The sequence below is a fragment of the Trichosurus vulpecula genome, chromosome 4 (assembly GCF_011100635.1).
Source record: "Trichosurus vulpecula isolate mTriVul1 chromosome 4, mTriVul1.pri, whole genome shotgun sequence".
In the NCBI taxonomy this organism is placed as follows: Eukaryota; Metazoa; Chordata; class Mammalia; order Diprotodontia; family Phalangeridae; genus Trichosurus; species Trichosurus vulpecula.
In genome coordinates, this window is record NC_050576.1 from 281,939,453 (window position 1) to 281,956,882 (window position 17,430).

General features: G+C 42.7%; 1 protein-coding gene across 1 annotated transcript in view; it reads right to left on the reverse strand.

The window, feature by feature from the left end:
• Nucleotides 1-6,808: 6,808 nt before the first annotated feature.
• Nucleotides 6,809-17,430, reverse strand: part of ARPC2 (actin related protein 2/3 complex subunit 2) — a 39,907-nt gene continuing 29,285 nt past the window's right edge. The window contains exons 7-10 of the mRNA XM_036756305.1: nt 13,631-13,757; nt 11,431-11,531; nt 10,892-10,992; nt 6,809-7,690 (exon numbers count right to left, since the gene is read on the reverse strand). Of these exons, the coding sequence (XP_036612200.1) occupies nt 7,666-7,690; nt 10,892-10,992; nt 11,431-11,531; nt 13,631-13,757 (354 nt within the window). The 3' untranslated portion in view covers nt 6,809-7,665. The remainder of the gene's footprint in view (nt 7,691-10,891; nt 10,993-11,430; nt 11,532-13,630; nt 13,758-17,430) is intronic.

Here is a 17,430-nt window from a genome sequence, read left to right on the forward strand (position 1 = left end):
ACTCTCCCAAGGATTCTGGTTGACTCACAACTCTCCTAACACAAGAAGAGGTCTAGGGGGAGGGGTGTTGGGCAAAAACTTCCCTGTTCATTAGGCAGTTACTGGGTACTCTTCTCTCTTTATTATCATGGGAGAAAATACTCTTTTAGAGTTTCAAAGGGAAGAAGAGAGGGAAACATGAAATTCTAGGAGGCCAAGGAGAGGCAGGAGGAAGTAGGTGTCCCTGCTTGTCTAGAAGACTGAGAACATCAAAGGTAATGAGGTTGTTCTGAGTGAGGACTTATGGGAATAGCATGCAGAATACTAACAGCTGACATTTCACAGGGCTGAGGCTAGGACTTCATCATTCCCCAACAGATAAATGGTCAAATGATATGAACACACAGTTCTCAAATGGTGAATTAAGAAGTATTCACAACCACATGAAAGAATGCTCCAAATGACTAATTACAAGAGAAATGCAAATCAAAACAATCCTGAGGTTTCACCTCTCACCCTGCAAATCAACAAAAATGACCAAAAATGGAAACAGTCAATGTTAGAGGGGATATAGGATAGGCACACTAATACATTATTGGTGGAGCTGTGAAATAGTACAACATTTTGGAATGCAATTTAGAATTATATAAAGTGCCTAAAATGCCAAACCCTTTGAACACAGAGACTCCATTACTGGGCTTATATACCAAGGAAGCCATGAATAAGAAGGTCCCCATATAATCCAAAATATTTATAGCAGCACTTTCTGTGATAAGCTAAGAATTGTAAACAGAGTAGGTGCCCATCATTTGGGGGAATGGCTATATATTTGTGGTACAGGAATGTAACAGAATGCTACTGTGCTGTAAGAAACGATGTGTGATGACTACAGAAAAGCATGGGAGAAACTACATGAATTGGTGCAGAGTGAAGGAAGCAGAACCAAGAAAACAATACACTCGGTAATGGCAACAATGTAAATAGAAAGAACAACTATAAAAAATTTAAAAATCAAAAGTAAATGTAACAAAATTATAGAGGTCAAGCAGGTGTCAAATGAAGAGATGTGAAGAGAGGCCTTTAACCCATTCTTTTGTGAAGGCGTGAGGTTCACAGGTGTCGTACATTGCATTTTTTTCCCCTCTGGGACCTCAGATTCCTCTTCAGTCAATCTGCAGGGAATACTGCATACACTGGGAATACAGAGAAAAAGTGAAAACACTCCCTGCCCTCAGTGAGCTAATGGTTAATTCTAGTGGATAATACAGTAATGATAACAATTTTTTTATACATTGCATATTTTCAGACTTTTTTTCATGTATTGGTCAGTTGTGCTGCCTTTTTTTCTCCCTAAAAATACTATCTTTCATATGGGATAGTTCTCTGGGATGGTCTGGGGGAGAATACTTGGGGAACTAGTGGTGTGAAGAATAGAAAAGACCAATAAAAACATAAAAAAATTTGCAAAGCAATTTTTTTTTATTAGCTCATTTGAACTTCACAACACACCGGTAATTTATATTACAGGTATTTTTATCCCTCATTTTACAGATAAGGAAGAGGCTCAGAGAAGACTTCCCCAATCATTTATGAAGTACCTACTATGTGCCAGGCACTGAAGATACCTACCGAGACAAAATGAAACAGTCTGCCCTCCAGGAGCTAACAGTCTACCAGGGAAGATGGCATATACATAAATAAGTATATACAAGGTGTACACAAAAATGAATACAAGGTCATTTTAGGAGGGAGGGCACTAGGAACAGGGGTGGGGGTGGTGAGGTGGAATGAGAATGAAGAAAGCCTTCCTGCAGAAGCTGTCTTGGAGATAAGGAGTTCTAAGGGACAGGTGAGGAGGGAGGGCATTCCAGGCAAGGGGGACAACTGGTACCACGACGGGGATATGGGTATCTCATGGAAGAAACAGCTGGAAGGCCGATTTGACTGGACTGTGATGTAGGAAGGAGAATGTAGAGTGGGGTGGGAGAGACCAGGCAGCGCCAGGCTGTGAAGGGTTTTCAGTGCCAAAGAGAGGAATTGATATTTTTTGGTCGAGGCAATAGGGAATCATTAGAATTTGTGGAGTCAGGGAGTGACAAGGTTCCAAATTTAACACTCTACTGCTCTGCCTCTCGAGAAAAGCTTCCTGAGTTTGAGCAGGATGGATCTGTGTTCATTCTTAGTGGGGCGAGACCAAGCCTGACTGAAGCCTTTTTGGGGGGTGGGGGGGAGGTAGGGAAGGGGATGGGGGCGGTAGGGAAGAAGATGAGGAGAGGTAGGGAAGGGGGTGGAATAACACCGGAAAACTTCAAGAGCTTAACAACCCCCAGAAGGGGGCAGTGTTGTCCTAAACTATCTGCTCAAATCTGTTTTTTTTTTCAAAGCTTCATGTTAGGAAAAGGCAAGGTTGCTGCTTTTGGTGAGGAAGACCAGGGTTCGAATGCTAGCTCTGATAACAAACTGGCCATGTGACCGTGAGCAAGTCCCATAATCTCTCAGTGCTCTAAATGGCAGACTAGATCTTGCTGTCTGGTACTGGCAGGAGAAATTGCTCCCTGGGAGTTTGTAGTACCAGTGAAATCACCAGTCCTCTCCCTATCCCAAGTTAGCCAAGAAAGATCAAACATTGGCTCTTCCAGTTAAACAGGATGCAAAGATCCCTGGAAAGGGCTTTTTTTTTTTTTAAAAAGGTAGGGGGGGTGGGAGTGGAAGACTGATTTTTCAATCTAGGGCTTTGTGGTTCTTGGGAAGGAATGCAGACAGCTCTGACAGGTGTGTGTGTGTGTGTGTGTGTGTGTGTGTGTGTGCAAAAGTCACAGTCTGTGCATGAACACATCCACATATAGGGTCAGCAAGACCTCCTATCATTATTCCTCTATGTTCAATTTCATTTCCCACAGCTATCATTTTTCGATCATTGATTGTAGAGCACGGGGTTAGCCAGTGAGACCGAGAGGCAGTATTCTTTGGATGCACATCACACAGGACCTTGGCTCAAATATGGCTCTGATCCTTCCTACTTGTGTGACCTTGGTTGGTGAATCCAGCGCTGGACTTGGGGTCAGGAAGACCTGAGTTCCAATCTGGCCTCAGATATTTACTAGCTGTGTGAACCTGGGCAAGTCACTTAACTTTTTTGTGCCTTTGTTTTCTTATTTATAAAACGTGGATAACAAGAGCACCTCCATCTCAAGGCAGTCGTATATTAGATAATATTTATACGGCACTTTGCAAACCTTAAAGCACTATGTAACACTAGATATTAGCTAAACCATGTAAGCTCTCTGAATCTTTTTCCTCATCTGACAAATGATGAGGTTGAACGAGGTCTTCTAAGGTCTTTTACATACAAGAACTATGATTTATGTTTTATGATTATATATCTATAAATGTAAGATATTGTTCCTGTCCTCAAAGAACTTACTGCTGTTGGTTGTTGTTCCATCGTGTCTGACTCTTGGTGACCTTGTGGTGTTTTCTTGGCAAAGATACTGGAGTGGTTTGCCATTTCCTTCTCCAGTGGATCACCTTTGGTCAGAACTCTCCACTATAGCTCGTCTGTCTTGGGTAACCCTGCTCCTAGTTTCACTGAGCTACGGAAGCCCCTCTGCCATGACAAGGTGGTGTTCCAAGGATTTACAGTTTGGTAAAGAGGATGTGATACATACCAAACTCGACATTTCAGGCATGTATTTAGCACCTGCATGCTTAATAAATGTTTATTGACCAATTGTCTGTGTGCACAGCTAGGTGCTAGCTAAGATGGGAGTTTAGAAAAAGAAGATCCCTGCCTGCATGAAATTACCAGCCATATGAATGGACGAAGCGATGTCAAACATTTATTAAAATGTTTACTATGTGCAAGGCACTGTAAATATAGATATGGGTTAAATATCTATACTAATACTAGAATATCCTATCTTTACAGTTTACAAAGCACTTTACAGTTTACAAACACTTTGACTTCTACTTCATTCAATCTTCATAATCCCGCTCCCCCCCCCCCCACCCCCTTCCTCATAGGCAAGGCAGAGATTATCAAATGAGGAAACAGAGATTGGGAAGGGAAGTCAATTGATTTCCACTCAAATAGTGGCAGAACCAGGGCTTGAACCCTATCCTTAGGACTCCAAGAGATCAGTATTCTTGCTACTGTGCCAAGTTGCCTTTCATAATGGTTTAAGCAGACATTTGCTTTTCTTTCTTTCTTCTAATTTTTACCAGTTCAAATCAATATAAACCAGTTCAGTTCAAACCAGTATAAATTCAAACCAGTATACGCCAGTTCTAACCAGTCTAAAACAGTATATATAAATGGTTTATTATATTCTTTTATACTGGTTTGAACTGGATTAAGCTGGTTTGTACTGGATTAAACTGGTTTATACTTGTTTGAACTGGATTAAACTGATTTGAACTAGATTCACCTGGTTTTTAAACTAGTGAATTGGGTTCCACTAGCTTGAACTGTTTTATAAATATTTTATCTGTGTATTTGTTTTCCTCCAGTAGAATGTAAACTTCATGAAGGCAGGGGCGGTTTTGCTTTTATTTTGTATTCCCAGTGTCTAGCACTAGCTACACAGGTGGCTTTTAATAAATGCTTGGTGACATGAAATTTATTAGAATGGATTGGCAACATGTTTTTTTCTTTTTTAAAAATTTTTTATTGATTTTTAGTTTTCAACATTCGCTTTTATAAGATTTTGAGTTCCAAATTTTTCCCCTCTTTCTCTCCTTCCCCCTTCCCAAGATAGCATGCAATCTGATATCGGCTATACATGGATAATCATATTAAGTTTAGCATAGTGCCTACACTCTCTTATTACTCACTTAATGGTAGTCTTGTCTAATTGAATTTTTAGTTGGACAAAAACGTCTTTGTTTTCTTAGAAGTGCGAAAAAGTGGGTCTCAGTCTTTTTTGTTCATATGCTTTATTGTTAGTTTGGCTTCTTGATGAGGAAAATGTCTGATAATGGCTCATTTTTCTGTTATTCCTTCTCTTTGCACAGGCAGGTCTGGCCCCTTTCCTTCTCTCCTGTGTCCTGATCTCAGGCTTTTCGGAGGCTCCTAACCCAGAGTAGTTCAGTGTGTTGCTTTTGGAGGCCTGGTTTTTAACCAGGGAATGAACAGGAGGGCTAGAAAATCATTAGAACATCTTGAGTGCCTCTGTTGGCTAGCTCTCGGAGGTGTCTCTCAGTCTTCCTGCCTTCTCCTGGCAGGTCTCCTGTTGTCTCTGGACATAGCCAGGTGCTCAGGACTGCGTAGGCAGGGAGCAAGGGTGATAAAATGCTAACAGGTATGCTCCTGGAGCTCTGTACTGAGAGGTGAACCACTTAAAAAAGGGTTACAGAATCTCAGCAACCTCACAGCCATACTCTACCAGCCCACTGTTGTACATAGATGGCATAGAAGAACACCTTATTTTCTATTTTCCCCAGGACAAGTAGTGATAACTCAGTAAAAACTCCCTTTTCCATTGTGGACCTGGCACTTGAAGCCTAATGGACCATCTCAAACATTCCCGCATGATCATTTCCATCAGATAATGTCAGTTTATTTACACTAGCTATCCCAAGGAGTCAAGGCACTTACTGGTAACACTCAAGGTTTTTATCCTTGCCTAAGGATAAAAACAACTGCCTAAAACACTGATGCCCCCTAAGCATTATACTCTGCTAAGGCTGTGTGCTGCCTTATCATCACATGCCACTCCCCTATTGCCTCTACAAAAAAATAAAAATCCCTTCCCAGCTGGGCCTTACCTGATCTCTCCTGTCTCACTCTAAATTATTCCTGATTTTCATGTGTTAGAAGAATCAGTGGGGAGAATTATGGGTCACCCCATTCTGGGGTGACAAAGGCTTTGGACTTTCTCTGAGCTGTCTCATCAGCCGCCTCTTTCTCCACTCATTCTCTCATTTCCCACTACACTTCAGGTTTGCCTACGTTCTGTTTGACTCCGTTGTGAGCACCAGGCTCCACTATGGCCATATCCATCCATCTTCAAGCAGTCTGGGGTAAATAAAAGGCCAAGAGTTTGGTAAACTTAGGGATTCCATAGGGTCCCCTTCATTTCCTCTGCTCCTGTGGAGGGCACAGAACATCACAATTCAGTCTTTTACAGCATTGTTTTCCAAGGTTCTTTCCTTCTATGATTAGTGACCAGAATTACTTCCTACTCTTACAAGTTGGTTTCCTGGCCAGTGTTCTTTTGAGAGTATCCCCTGGGGCCAAGATGTTTTGATGAGAACACAAATTAACTAGGCAGGCCAGACTATGCTTATGTCACCTAGACACCCACCTTGGCAATCTTGCCATCTGTCTGGCCACTACACACATCCTCCTTCCCACTTTCTGCTCTGGGAACAGTAATCAAATCAACGCATCAATACCATTGCTTCTGTAGAGGGCATGGCTAATTGGTTGTTCTGTGGATTGCCATCCTAGGGACTCTATAGACCAGCTTCGTTTCCTCCTGTTTGAACATAAACTCTGAGAGGGCTGGAACTGCCTTTTAAATGTGTATTTCTAGCACTTAGTACAGGAGATGCAGAAAATTAATGGCAAAATAGGTTTATATTCTGGTTTGTCAGCTTCATGGAAGCCTGGGCAGGACTATTCTAGACAGAAGATAATAGTGAAGAGGGGGGGACAGTGAAAGTGGGTATTTCTAGTTAGCTAACCTACTGGCCTTCTGGACCCATTAAAACTCTAAGATGGGGTGGTGAACCTGTGGCCTTGAGACCACGTGGCCCTCTAGGTCCTTGGGTGCAACCTTTTGACTGGGTCCAAGTTTTATGAAACAAATCCTTTTATTAAGGGGACTCCCTAACCCTGCTCTAAGATTACTCTCAATAGCTTTATTAGCTAACTACCTTTCCCTATCATATGTAATATACATGTTCCTGAGGTATCTTTTATGCTTGCAGATTTCCCACTGGGGCACCAGTGGTTCAAGGCAAGTTAGGCCTCAAATCCAACATCCTAGAACCATAGCTTTAGAGCTGGAAGGGACACCAGAGGTTTTAGTCCAACACTCTTGTTTTATAGAGGAGGAAATTGAGGCCCAGAGAGGTTTAGTGACTTGTCCAAAATCACCGCAAGCAACAGAGTCAGTCTGTTACGGTCTTTGGAGAATCAGTTTCTAAGTTCAAATCTAGTATTCTTTTCATTGGATTAGGCTCCCCTTCCCAGGGCCCTCTGCCTTGCAATCAGATCAGAAATTCACCAACTTCTTGTTTAAGATAGAAAGATTTTTCTTTATTAATGACCCCAACCGTATTTTTAGATACAGGAGTTTTAAACTCAAATACTTAGGAGAAAAACAAGTTAATATTGTATTTCCTGCAACTCATTACCAGTAACGTATTGCAAAGCGAAACAGCTTGGAAAGAGGGTGAGAGAAGGGAGGAGGAGGTGGTGGTGAGGGAGAGATAAAGAAAAGGAACTCAATTGATCAAAGTGGAATTCTTTTTTTTTTTTTTTAAATTCTCGGGAACTATGAAGTCCTTGCAAGCACAGCTCGATTCTGCAGATTATTTTCCAAACGTGTACAAAATAGAACCAAAATGGGAGCATTCCTTTAGAATCTGGAGAGGTGCAACATTAAAAGCTACGATTATCCGGTAGCAAGTGCTCCAGCCTTCTGTTGTCAGCCTCCTACTCCTTCTGTTCCCATGAGTTTAACGGGATGAAAATGTCTTCCCCCTTGGAAAAGAGAAGAAACATGAGGGCTGGTCTCTTGCTGGCTGGTCATCCCACCCCACAACGCTTTTAAGGTGGCCACCCAATATAAGACAGGAAAAAGGGAAGAGAAGAGCCAGGTTTCTTGGGCAACCTTGGGTAAGGAATGTGAAAGGCATCTGCCTATGAGGTATGTTTTCACTGCCATAGAATAAGAGCCGGAAGGGATCTGGAGATGATTTTTACCAGCCTTTCCCCTGCTTCTCATAGAGTCCTTTTCTGGAGCTGCTGAGCACCTTAGTGGCTTCAAAGAATGACCATGAGAAGCCAGGAAAGATGCATAAGGACAGTAAGACAGGATGGGAGTAAGACTGGGGACAGCTCCACATTGTAATCATATATATTTTAGACTGGAACCATCTGTCTTTCTGGGACTTTTCAGTCCTTAAACCACTTAGGGTGTCCCCATTTAGCCAGTGTGTGTATATGTGCACAAGTGAGAGATGCCAGTCTTGTACCTTTTACCATGGGGACATAATCAGATCACAGAATGACAGCTAAAGGGTTGAAAGGGACTGCAGAGGGGCTCACCTAGTTCAATGCTATTAGAGAATGAGTTCTTAGCTCTATACAAGGAGGTCTTATTATTTCTGACTACTAGATTTGAGGAAGCCAACTCTATGAAAGAGCCCCAGATGATAACCTGAGGGTCCTTAGGGTATCTATGGGTCCTGTCCCCTGCCCTTTAGTGCTACAAGGAAGCTTCTCTTTTCCCCATGATTGTGACACTGACCAGGGTTGAAAGCACTCCTGATTTTTATGAGGAATTGGGAAGTAATTTTGTACACTAGTCTGTAAAGCTTCTTTGCTGGAGCTGAAACCATGGGAAGCCAGATCTTTTGTGGGAAATGTAACCCTGTAGTGCCTCAGTAGATATTTAATACTTATTTTGATTAATTACTTTGAATTTAGGCCTTATTAAACTTCCTCCTTGGCAAAAAGCCTACCCCAAACAAATCCTTAAAGTTTTGAGCACTAGATGCTAGCCCCAAAGACCCAGAGTCGGCACTGCCTCATCCTCTTGCCCAGGTCCCGTCTCTAGCAAAGAAAGGGTGCCTTCTCCTCTTTCCCTCGATTACCGTAACTGTCCAGTCTCCCTGTGGCTAGACAAGCTGTGGAAAAAGGCTACCTGGGCTCAAGGCTTCTTCAAGAAGCTCAGGAAAGTGTCTGCATTTCATTAGGAGGAATCTTGTTTTTCATGTGTATTCAGTCTCCATCTGGGAAGTGGATCATGTGACTCCTGGTCAGGGTAAAATAGTTTGGGAATTACCCAGTTCCCTTCCTTCCTAATTATCTACTGCCACTGTCTGTCATTTTCCCATTTGTTAGAATTTTATTCAGAAAGTAGTAAGAGGAAACAAGGTAAGTGTTACACTCCCCTTGTTACTCTTTAATAGCTTTGGTTAAAAGTCTGGTGGCAAGAAAAGTGAAAACCATTGGTACTTATGGCCCCAGAGAACATTTGATGGCTATGTGGTTGCGTAAGGAAACCTTCTGGAAGGGAGAAAATTCCCATTAAGAGATGCTGCCTGTTTACTGGCTGGCAAAGCAGGTGGTCCCTAGTGAGGTTTATATCTGGTTCTTCCTCTGGGTTGAATCTTACCAGGGTAGAATTGTCCTGCTGGCATCCTATAACTATCTACTTACGCTACCCGGCCTTCCTGTCTGGGTCCCGACAGGCTGACCAACACAAGTTTCCCTTCTGCTGTACCTATCTGTCGTCTCTCCTGGCCTCAACTGAACTGACTGGCTCTCCACTGGGCCCTGAATGCAGCTCGAAGCTAGTGGCCTCACGACTGAGGTCACCCAAGTGGTACCTGGTGAAATAGGAACTCCTGTGAAGAGCAAGCAGGGAGAGGGGAAATTGTGAACTTCAGGAAGGGACAAGAACTGAACAGGTAGTAGTAGGAGAGTATGCTTTAACCATAGGGTACAGTTTATCACCTCCCTATCCCAGGCATAGATAGGTTATGCTGCCCATGCAGGGATCTGTCCAGAAGCAGCAGAGGAAGCAGCAGACAGGACAGCCTGATGTGCTTGTGTCATCTCTTCAGAAGGACCCACTAAGATTTGGGTGGCAAGCCCACTGAAGCAGGCCTAATTCAAAGAGTTAAAAAGTCTTGTAGTATCAATTTATTGTTGTCATAGAACTGAATGCCTCTATTCCGCAGAGGTCAGAAATTAAAAGGGTGCTTTGGGCAGAATTCCTAACACTTCTGTAAATGAAAATTCCTAACACAAACTTCTGATACTGAAACATGGGGCAGGCACTCTCCTCACCCCAATCAAATGGCAGTGGTAGCAGATTCAGTTAGAGAGAGCTCATATCATTCCCATAGGTGGGGGTGGTGGTGGAAGAAAGCACACCCCAGAAAGGTCCTAGGCATGTGTCCACCTGCCAAATGCAGACCAGGACAAAGAGGGGAAAGTAAGATGGAACACAAAGACTTCAGTGCGGTAAGGGATAAGGCAGATTCAGTTTACTTTACACATCTCATCAAACATGCCTGGGGAGATGACAGCTCTGGTAAGTCTATACTACACCATCAACTCCTTGAAAGCAGGGAGAGTCTTTTTTATTTTGGATTTCCCTCCACTGTCTAGTACACATGGCAGGTGCTTAATACCTGCTGGGGAATCTGCTTCTATTATCTATGGGGCTGGCACTCTGTAGACAGACAGAGGAGCTAACTTTTGGTCAAGCCCCTTGTATCTGACCTCTGTCCTGAGGGCTGTGACAGGGAGCTTAAGCTTCTACTCTGCCATAATCTCTTCTTTGACAGCAGCAGAAAAGCCAAGCATCTTCAAGTGAAAAAGACTTCTTTGGAGAAGAAGCCTGGCATCTGGCACAGCTTGGCCCTAGGTCCCTGTCTTGCCAAGGAGTCTGCTTCCCTGAAAAGGCTTTGGTTCTCCAATGACCTAAAGAGCTACTCTTCAACTTAAGAATGCCTAGTTTAGTTTATTAAAGAAGGCTCACACAAATTCTCTTTCTCCTTAGTTGATGCTTGAGTTTGGGTACAAGCAAGCTCAATCTTGCCTATAAATGTTATCTTAAATGCTTCTTGCCGACTGTGCACCCAACCCCTAAGACTGTCAATAGACACAACATTCTTTTCTACAGAATGAAGGACAGAAGCCCTGCTGATGTCGACCTGTCCTACTTACGTGATTGTTTTCATTTCCTTTTTCTCTGCATCTGGGCGTGCACGATTCAGCACCTTGAGGAAGTCAGATGTTTTTGCCCGCATTCTTGTGTGAATATAGGCCTGGAGACAAACAAATTATATGCTTTAGGGGGGATTTGAAATTAAAATTACATTATCTTGATTATCATTAGGAGAGAGATTCTAATGGAAATCTTGATGCTAGGAAGGAGTTTTTCCTATTGGACCTAAACTGTGGTAGACACACCTTGGGGTTGACACGTGTGGGGAGATCTGTAATAGCTGTGAAGATGTGGAATCCAGGCAGAAGTCTCTAAGATGGAGGTATTTGTAGGAGGTAGGGTAGAATAGGATAACGCATAAGGGCAAGTGGGAAAACTGATAGGAAATAGAAATTATTTTTTGAGAGACTCTGTATTTCCCTACAGTTAAGAATTCAAGTCAGTGGCAGGGCAAGTTTCTCAGATTGTCAATGCTGGAGTCTGGAAGACATGAAAATTTCCTCTAGCTGCTCATTAAGTCCTAGGGGGTCTCTCTTACCTTAGAGCATTTGATGTGATAGTGCAGGTAATCCCGGAATGTGTGAATCAAGTTAATGGTGTTGTCTCTAGCATTAGCATTGGTATGGCGGGGGAACAGCACTGGAGGAGGAGGAACAAAAGAAGTCACCAGTATGCTCTGCAGGATCCCAAGAAGTGTGGAAGGAACAGAAGGTTTCAGCTTGACCTCTTTTTTCTTTTCTTAAGCACAACCCACTCACTTAATCACATACAAGCTATGGGGGCTGCTTCCTAGGTAGTCTCAGTTATCCCTTGTGGCAATGAATGGCTGCATTCTGAAGTGAGGGCAAGGAGGAAGCTCTGTGGATGACCAAAGGCAAAGGGGAGCCTAGTTCAGAATCAGACTCCACAAAGAGACAGAGTTTCCCCTCTGAACTATCATTCTAGTTCACAACTGTAGGAATGCACATTTCTTTTTGGAATTTGTTGCCTATTCATGCCAGGGCTGCTGGTTCCTATGGAGGCATCAGACAATTCTCTGTGGGGTGGAGGTATTGTCAGACTGACTTTGTGGGAAATAATCTACATTAATCACTCAGGAAGAGAGCCAAACCACCTGCCTAGTCATCTTGTTTCTGAAGTAGGAAGATGCTCTTGGGAGACACTGCGTATATTCTTTAAAGCTCTATTAGTATTCCCAAGGATCCATGATGAAAAATGCTCTCCACCTCCAGAGAGAGAACTGATGAACTCTGAATACAGAGCAAAGCAGACCTTTTAAAACTTCATTTTTTCTGTATTTTCTTTTGCAACATGGCTAATATGGAAATATGTTTTGTGTGACTTCACACGTATAACTGATATCTAATTGCTTGCCTTCTCAAGAAGGGGGGTGTGCTGGAAGGGAGAATGAGGAATTCAAAATCTTTAAAAATGACTGTTAAAAATTGTTTTACGTGGGGCAGCTAGGTGGTGCGGTAAGTAGAGCATAGGCCCTGGAGTCAGGAGCCCAAGTTTGAATCTGGCCTTCAACACTTAACACACTTACTACGTGACCTTGGGCAAGTCACTTAACCCCAACTGCCCTGCCGTCCCCCCCTCCAAAAAAAATCTGCTTTACATTTAACTGGGAAATATTTAACAAAATAAAAAACTATTTAAAAAACTATTAGTAAAACCCCTGGAAGCCTTAACTAGAAAGGAGGCAAGAGGCACAGATGGCTTGGAGGTCCTTTTACTCCTAGGCATTAATTCCAAGGTACGGGCAGAGACTTCTGTAAGGCCCAGACAGCTTGGTCTATTGTTGTGTCCCAGTTATGGGAGGTCTACCCTTTAGGTTCAGGCAATTCCCAAGGTGCTTATTTTTGTAGTTGTCTATGGTAGGTTTTATCTTCCACCCACTTTACTTCTGTTCTTTTAGCTCCAAAGCAGTGTTTTCTGAGCGCCTGCAAAAATCTCTGAAAGTTCACCTTTTCAGGCACAGTAAATGGAATTAAATTCCTCCAAAGAATGGCCCTTGAGGGTAGCCTCCAGATGACCTTGGAATAACCTTCCAGTTCCAAATGACAAAGGAAACTGCAGGAAGGGCAGATTCATTACTTTAGTGACAGGGTCTGGGGTGAATCAATCCTGGCTGAGGCTTTAGGGAGGAAAAAAATCAAAGCTCTTCAGCTAGGCAGGTATGTTATACATTTCTAAAAGCAGAGTAGTTGTAGCTTAGAAATGGTCAGGAGAGGCTCTTGTTAACACTTAATATGCCCAGGGGATTCAATGATCCATGGTATTAAAAAAGAGAGAGGTAGTGTGGCTAGAGAGTGGCTTAAAGGACCCCTTCATCATACAGAGTATGTGACCTTGAACAAGTCACTTAATTCTCTTAGGGCCCTATTTGAGATGGTCATCTGACCTACATCAGGATCATCAGGAAATGGGGGAAGGGGCTTCCACATTAGGATTCTGCTACACTGACAAAATCATTTGGGCTTCCCTTTATTCCCTAAACAAAAAGTTATGAATCTCCCTCCATGTGGCAAGTGTGCAAAGCAGTTAAAGGAAAACAGCCAAAGCACTACGAGTAACTGGAGACCCCACCCAGCTACAGATCCTGCTCTCCCAGTTATGAGGAGGTTTGAGAATTTTTGCTGCGGTCCACTTCAATGTGAACAAGCTCCATCAGTGCTCAGTATTCTGAGGTCATTACAAAGACAAGCGCACGAAGGCCCCAATTCTGCCCAACTCACCAAAAGTGATATAGCCGATATTGTCGCCCACGGCGGCATCTGTGTCTTTCAGCTCTAAAGGGGGTTCCCTGTGGCTGAAGAGGACTTGTGGAGCTGTGTGGCTAGCCCTGCGACCTTCTTTGAACTCCTGCAAAGACAAAAGAAAAGGTAAAGAAGATAACTTAGCATCAGATAGGAGGCAAATTCATGCTTGAGGGAAACATCCTGGAACTGTTGGTTAGATGGGGCAAGGAAGGGAAGCAGAGTTATGGGTTTTTTTGCCCTTTCTGAGGGTGTCACTGGAAAACTTCAAATGTCAGCCTGTAGCAAATTTTAAATATGTACTGCAGGCATACCTCATTTTACTGTACTTCACTTTGCAGATAATGCTTTGTTTTTGTTTAAATGAACTGAAGACTTGTGGCAAGCCTGTGGCAAGCAAGTCTTATTGGCACCATTTTTCCAAGAGTATGTGCTCATATCATGTCTCTGTCACATTCTGGTAATTCTCACAATGTTTCAAACTTCTTCCATTGTTATTATGTCTGTTATGGTGATCTGTGATTTTTGAGGTTACTATTAATTATTTTGTGACAAACCGTGACCACATAAGACAGCAAACTTAACTGATAAATGTGTGTTCTGACTGCTCCACCCATCTCTCTCCCTTGCCTATGGCTTCCCTAGTCCCTGAGACACAACAATTTTGCAGCATATTATATAAACTTAAATGATAAAGAAGTGGCAGGGGTCTATCTAGCATCATATACCATGGAGAAATCTTTCATGAAAGAAAGAGTCAATTGATGTGGCAAAGTTCAGTTGTCTTATCCTAAGAAATTGTCACAGCTACCCCAATCTTCAGCAACCACCACCCTGATCAGTCAGCAGCCATCAAGGTTGAGGCAACACCAGCAAAAAGATTATGACTCACTAATGGCTCAGATGATGGTTAGCATTTTTTTTTTTTTTTAGCAAAAAGGTATTTCTTAATTAAGGTAGGTACATTAGTTTCTCAGACATAACATGATCGGACACTTAAATACACTACAGTATAGTGTAAACACAACTTTTATATGCACTGGGAAACCAAAAATTCATATGACTCACTTCATTGTGCTATTTGCTTTATTGTGTTGGTGTAGAACTGAACCTGCAATATCTCTGAGGTATGCCTGTATAGGTTAACCACTAGTTTTCTGCTTTTTAAAGGAGAACACCAAGTTAAAAACCAAGTGCTTAACAGTCAAAGGCTTTTGGCCTTGAGGACCCAGGTCAATACAAAACAATTAGTAAATGCCAATACTATATCCTAGCAGACTGCCAATAAATTAAAAAATGCCTAAAAGGGAAGATGGTGGCTGGAAAGCAGGGACTTGCGTGAGCTCCTCCCCGGGTCCCTCCAAACACCTATAAAAAATGGCTCTGAACAAATTCTAGAATTGCAGAACCCATGAAATAGCAGAGGGAAACAGGACCCCAGCGCAGGACAGCCTGGATGGTCGTGGGGTAAGGTCCATCACATGGAACTGGGAGCGAAGCGGAGCAGAGCCCAGTGTGAGCCGCGCCTGGACCAACCAGACCAGGAGCTGGGCGGAACAGGCCCTAGTGCCCTGAATCAGTCAGCTGTGGCAGTTGTCAGACTTCTCAACCCACAAACACCAAAGACAACAGAGAAGGTTAGTGGGCAAAGATGCAGAGAGAGAGTGAAAGGAGTTGGTGGTTTGGCCACTGCCCCAGAGGCAGCAGAGGTGGTGCAGCTTTCAAGACAGAACTAGAGCTGCATTTGCTTCTGGCCCCAGGCCCACCTGGTGGGAGGAATTAATTGGTGGATCTGAGCGGGAGTGTAGAGCCAGCTTAGATCTGAGTCAGATCCAGGTTGGCAGTTCTTGGGGGAGGAGTAGCGCTGGTATGGCAGAGCTGGCTGTGTAGAAATAGCTCTGAAAACAGCAGCGCAGCACCTCAAGCCTGGGACAAAGTACTCTACAAACAGTCATACCCTGACGAAACACTCAAGGGTCAAATAAGTCAGCTGGGAACATGGCCAGGGAGCGAAAACAGACTCAGATTCAGACTCAGACTTTGTTATCTTTCTTTGGTGACAAAGAAGACCAAAACATACAGCCAGAAGAAGTCAACAAAGTCAAAGAGCCTACATCAAAAGCCTCCAAGAAAAACATGAACTGGTCTCAGGCCATGGAAAAGCAAGTTAGAGAAGTAGAGGAAAAATTGGGAAATGAGAATGATGTGAGAAAACCATGAAAAACAAGTCAATGACTTGCTAAAGGAGACCCCAAAAAATACTGAAGAAAACAACACCTTAAAAAATAGATTAACTCAAATGGCAAAAGAGCTCCAAAAAGCCAATGAGGAGAAGAATGCCTTGAAAGGCAGAATTAGCCAAATGGAAAAGGAGGTCCAAAAGACCACTGAAGAAAATACTACCTTAAAAATTACACTGGAGCAAATGGAAGCTGGTGACTTTATGAGAAATCAAGATATTATAAAACAGAACCAAAGGAATGAAAAAATGGAAGACAATGTGAACTATCTCATTGGAAAAACCACTGACCTGGAAAATAGATCCAGGAGAGATAATTTAAAAATTATTGGACTACCTGAAAGCTATGATCAAAAAAAGAACCTAGATATCATCTTTCAAGAAATTATCAAGGAGAACTGCCCTGATATTCTAGAGCCAGAGGGTAAAACAGAAATTGAAAGAATCCACCAATCGCCTCTGAAAAAGATCCCCAAAAGAAAACTCCTAGGAATATTGTTGCCAAATTCCAGAGCTCCCAGATCAAGGAGAAAATACTGCAAGCAGCCAGAAAGAAACAAGTTGAGTATTGTGGAAATACAATCAGGATAACACAAAACCTAGCAGCTTCTACATTAAGGGATCGAAGGGCTTGGAATATGATATTCCGGAGGTCAATGGAGCTAGGATTAAAACCAAGAATCACCTACCCAGCAAAACTGAGTATCATGTTCCAAGGCAAAATATGGACTTTCAATAAAATAGAGGACTTTCAAGCTTTCTCAGTGAAAAGACCAGAGCTGAATAGAAAATTTGACGTTCAAACACAAGAATCAAGAGAACCATGAAAAGGTAAACAAGAAAGAGAAATCATAAGGGACTTACTAAACGTGAACTGTTCTGTCTACATTCCTACATGGAAAGATGATGTGTATAATTCATGAGACCTCAGTATTAGGGTAGCTGAAGGGAATATCTACCTACCTATCTATCTGTCTAGGCAGAGGGCACAGGGCGAGTTGAATATGAAGGGATGATATCTAAAAAAATAAAATCAAATTAAGGGATGAGAGAGGAATACATTGAGAGAGGGAGAAAGGGAGAAATAGCACGGGGTAAATTATCTCGCATAAAAGTGGCAAGAAAAAGCAGCTCTGTAGGAAGGGAACAGGGGGCAGGTGAGGGGGAATGAGTGAATCTTGTTCTCATTGGATTTGACCTGAGGAGGGAATAACATACACACTCAATAACACACACACTCAATTGGGTATCTTACCTCCACAGGAAAGGAGGGAGATAAAAAAGGGGGGACGATAGAAAGAAGGGCAGATGGGGGAAGAGGTAATCAAAAACAAACACTTTCTAAAAGGGACAGGGTCAAGGAAGAAAACTGAATAAAGGGGGATAGGATAGGAAGGAGCAAATGTAGTTAGTCTTTCACAACATGAGTATTGTGGAAGGGTTTTACATAATGATATGCATGTGGCCTATGTTGAGTTGCTTGCCTTCTTACGGAGGGTGGGTAGGGAGGGAAGAGAGGACAGAATTTGGAACTCAAAGT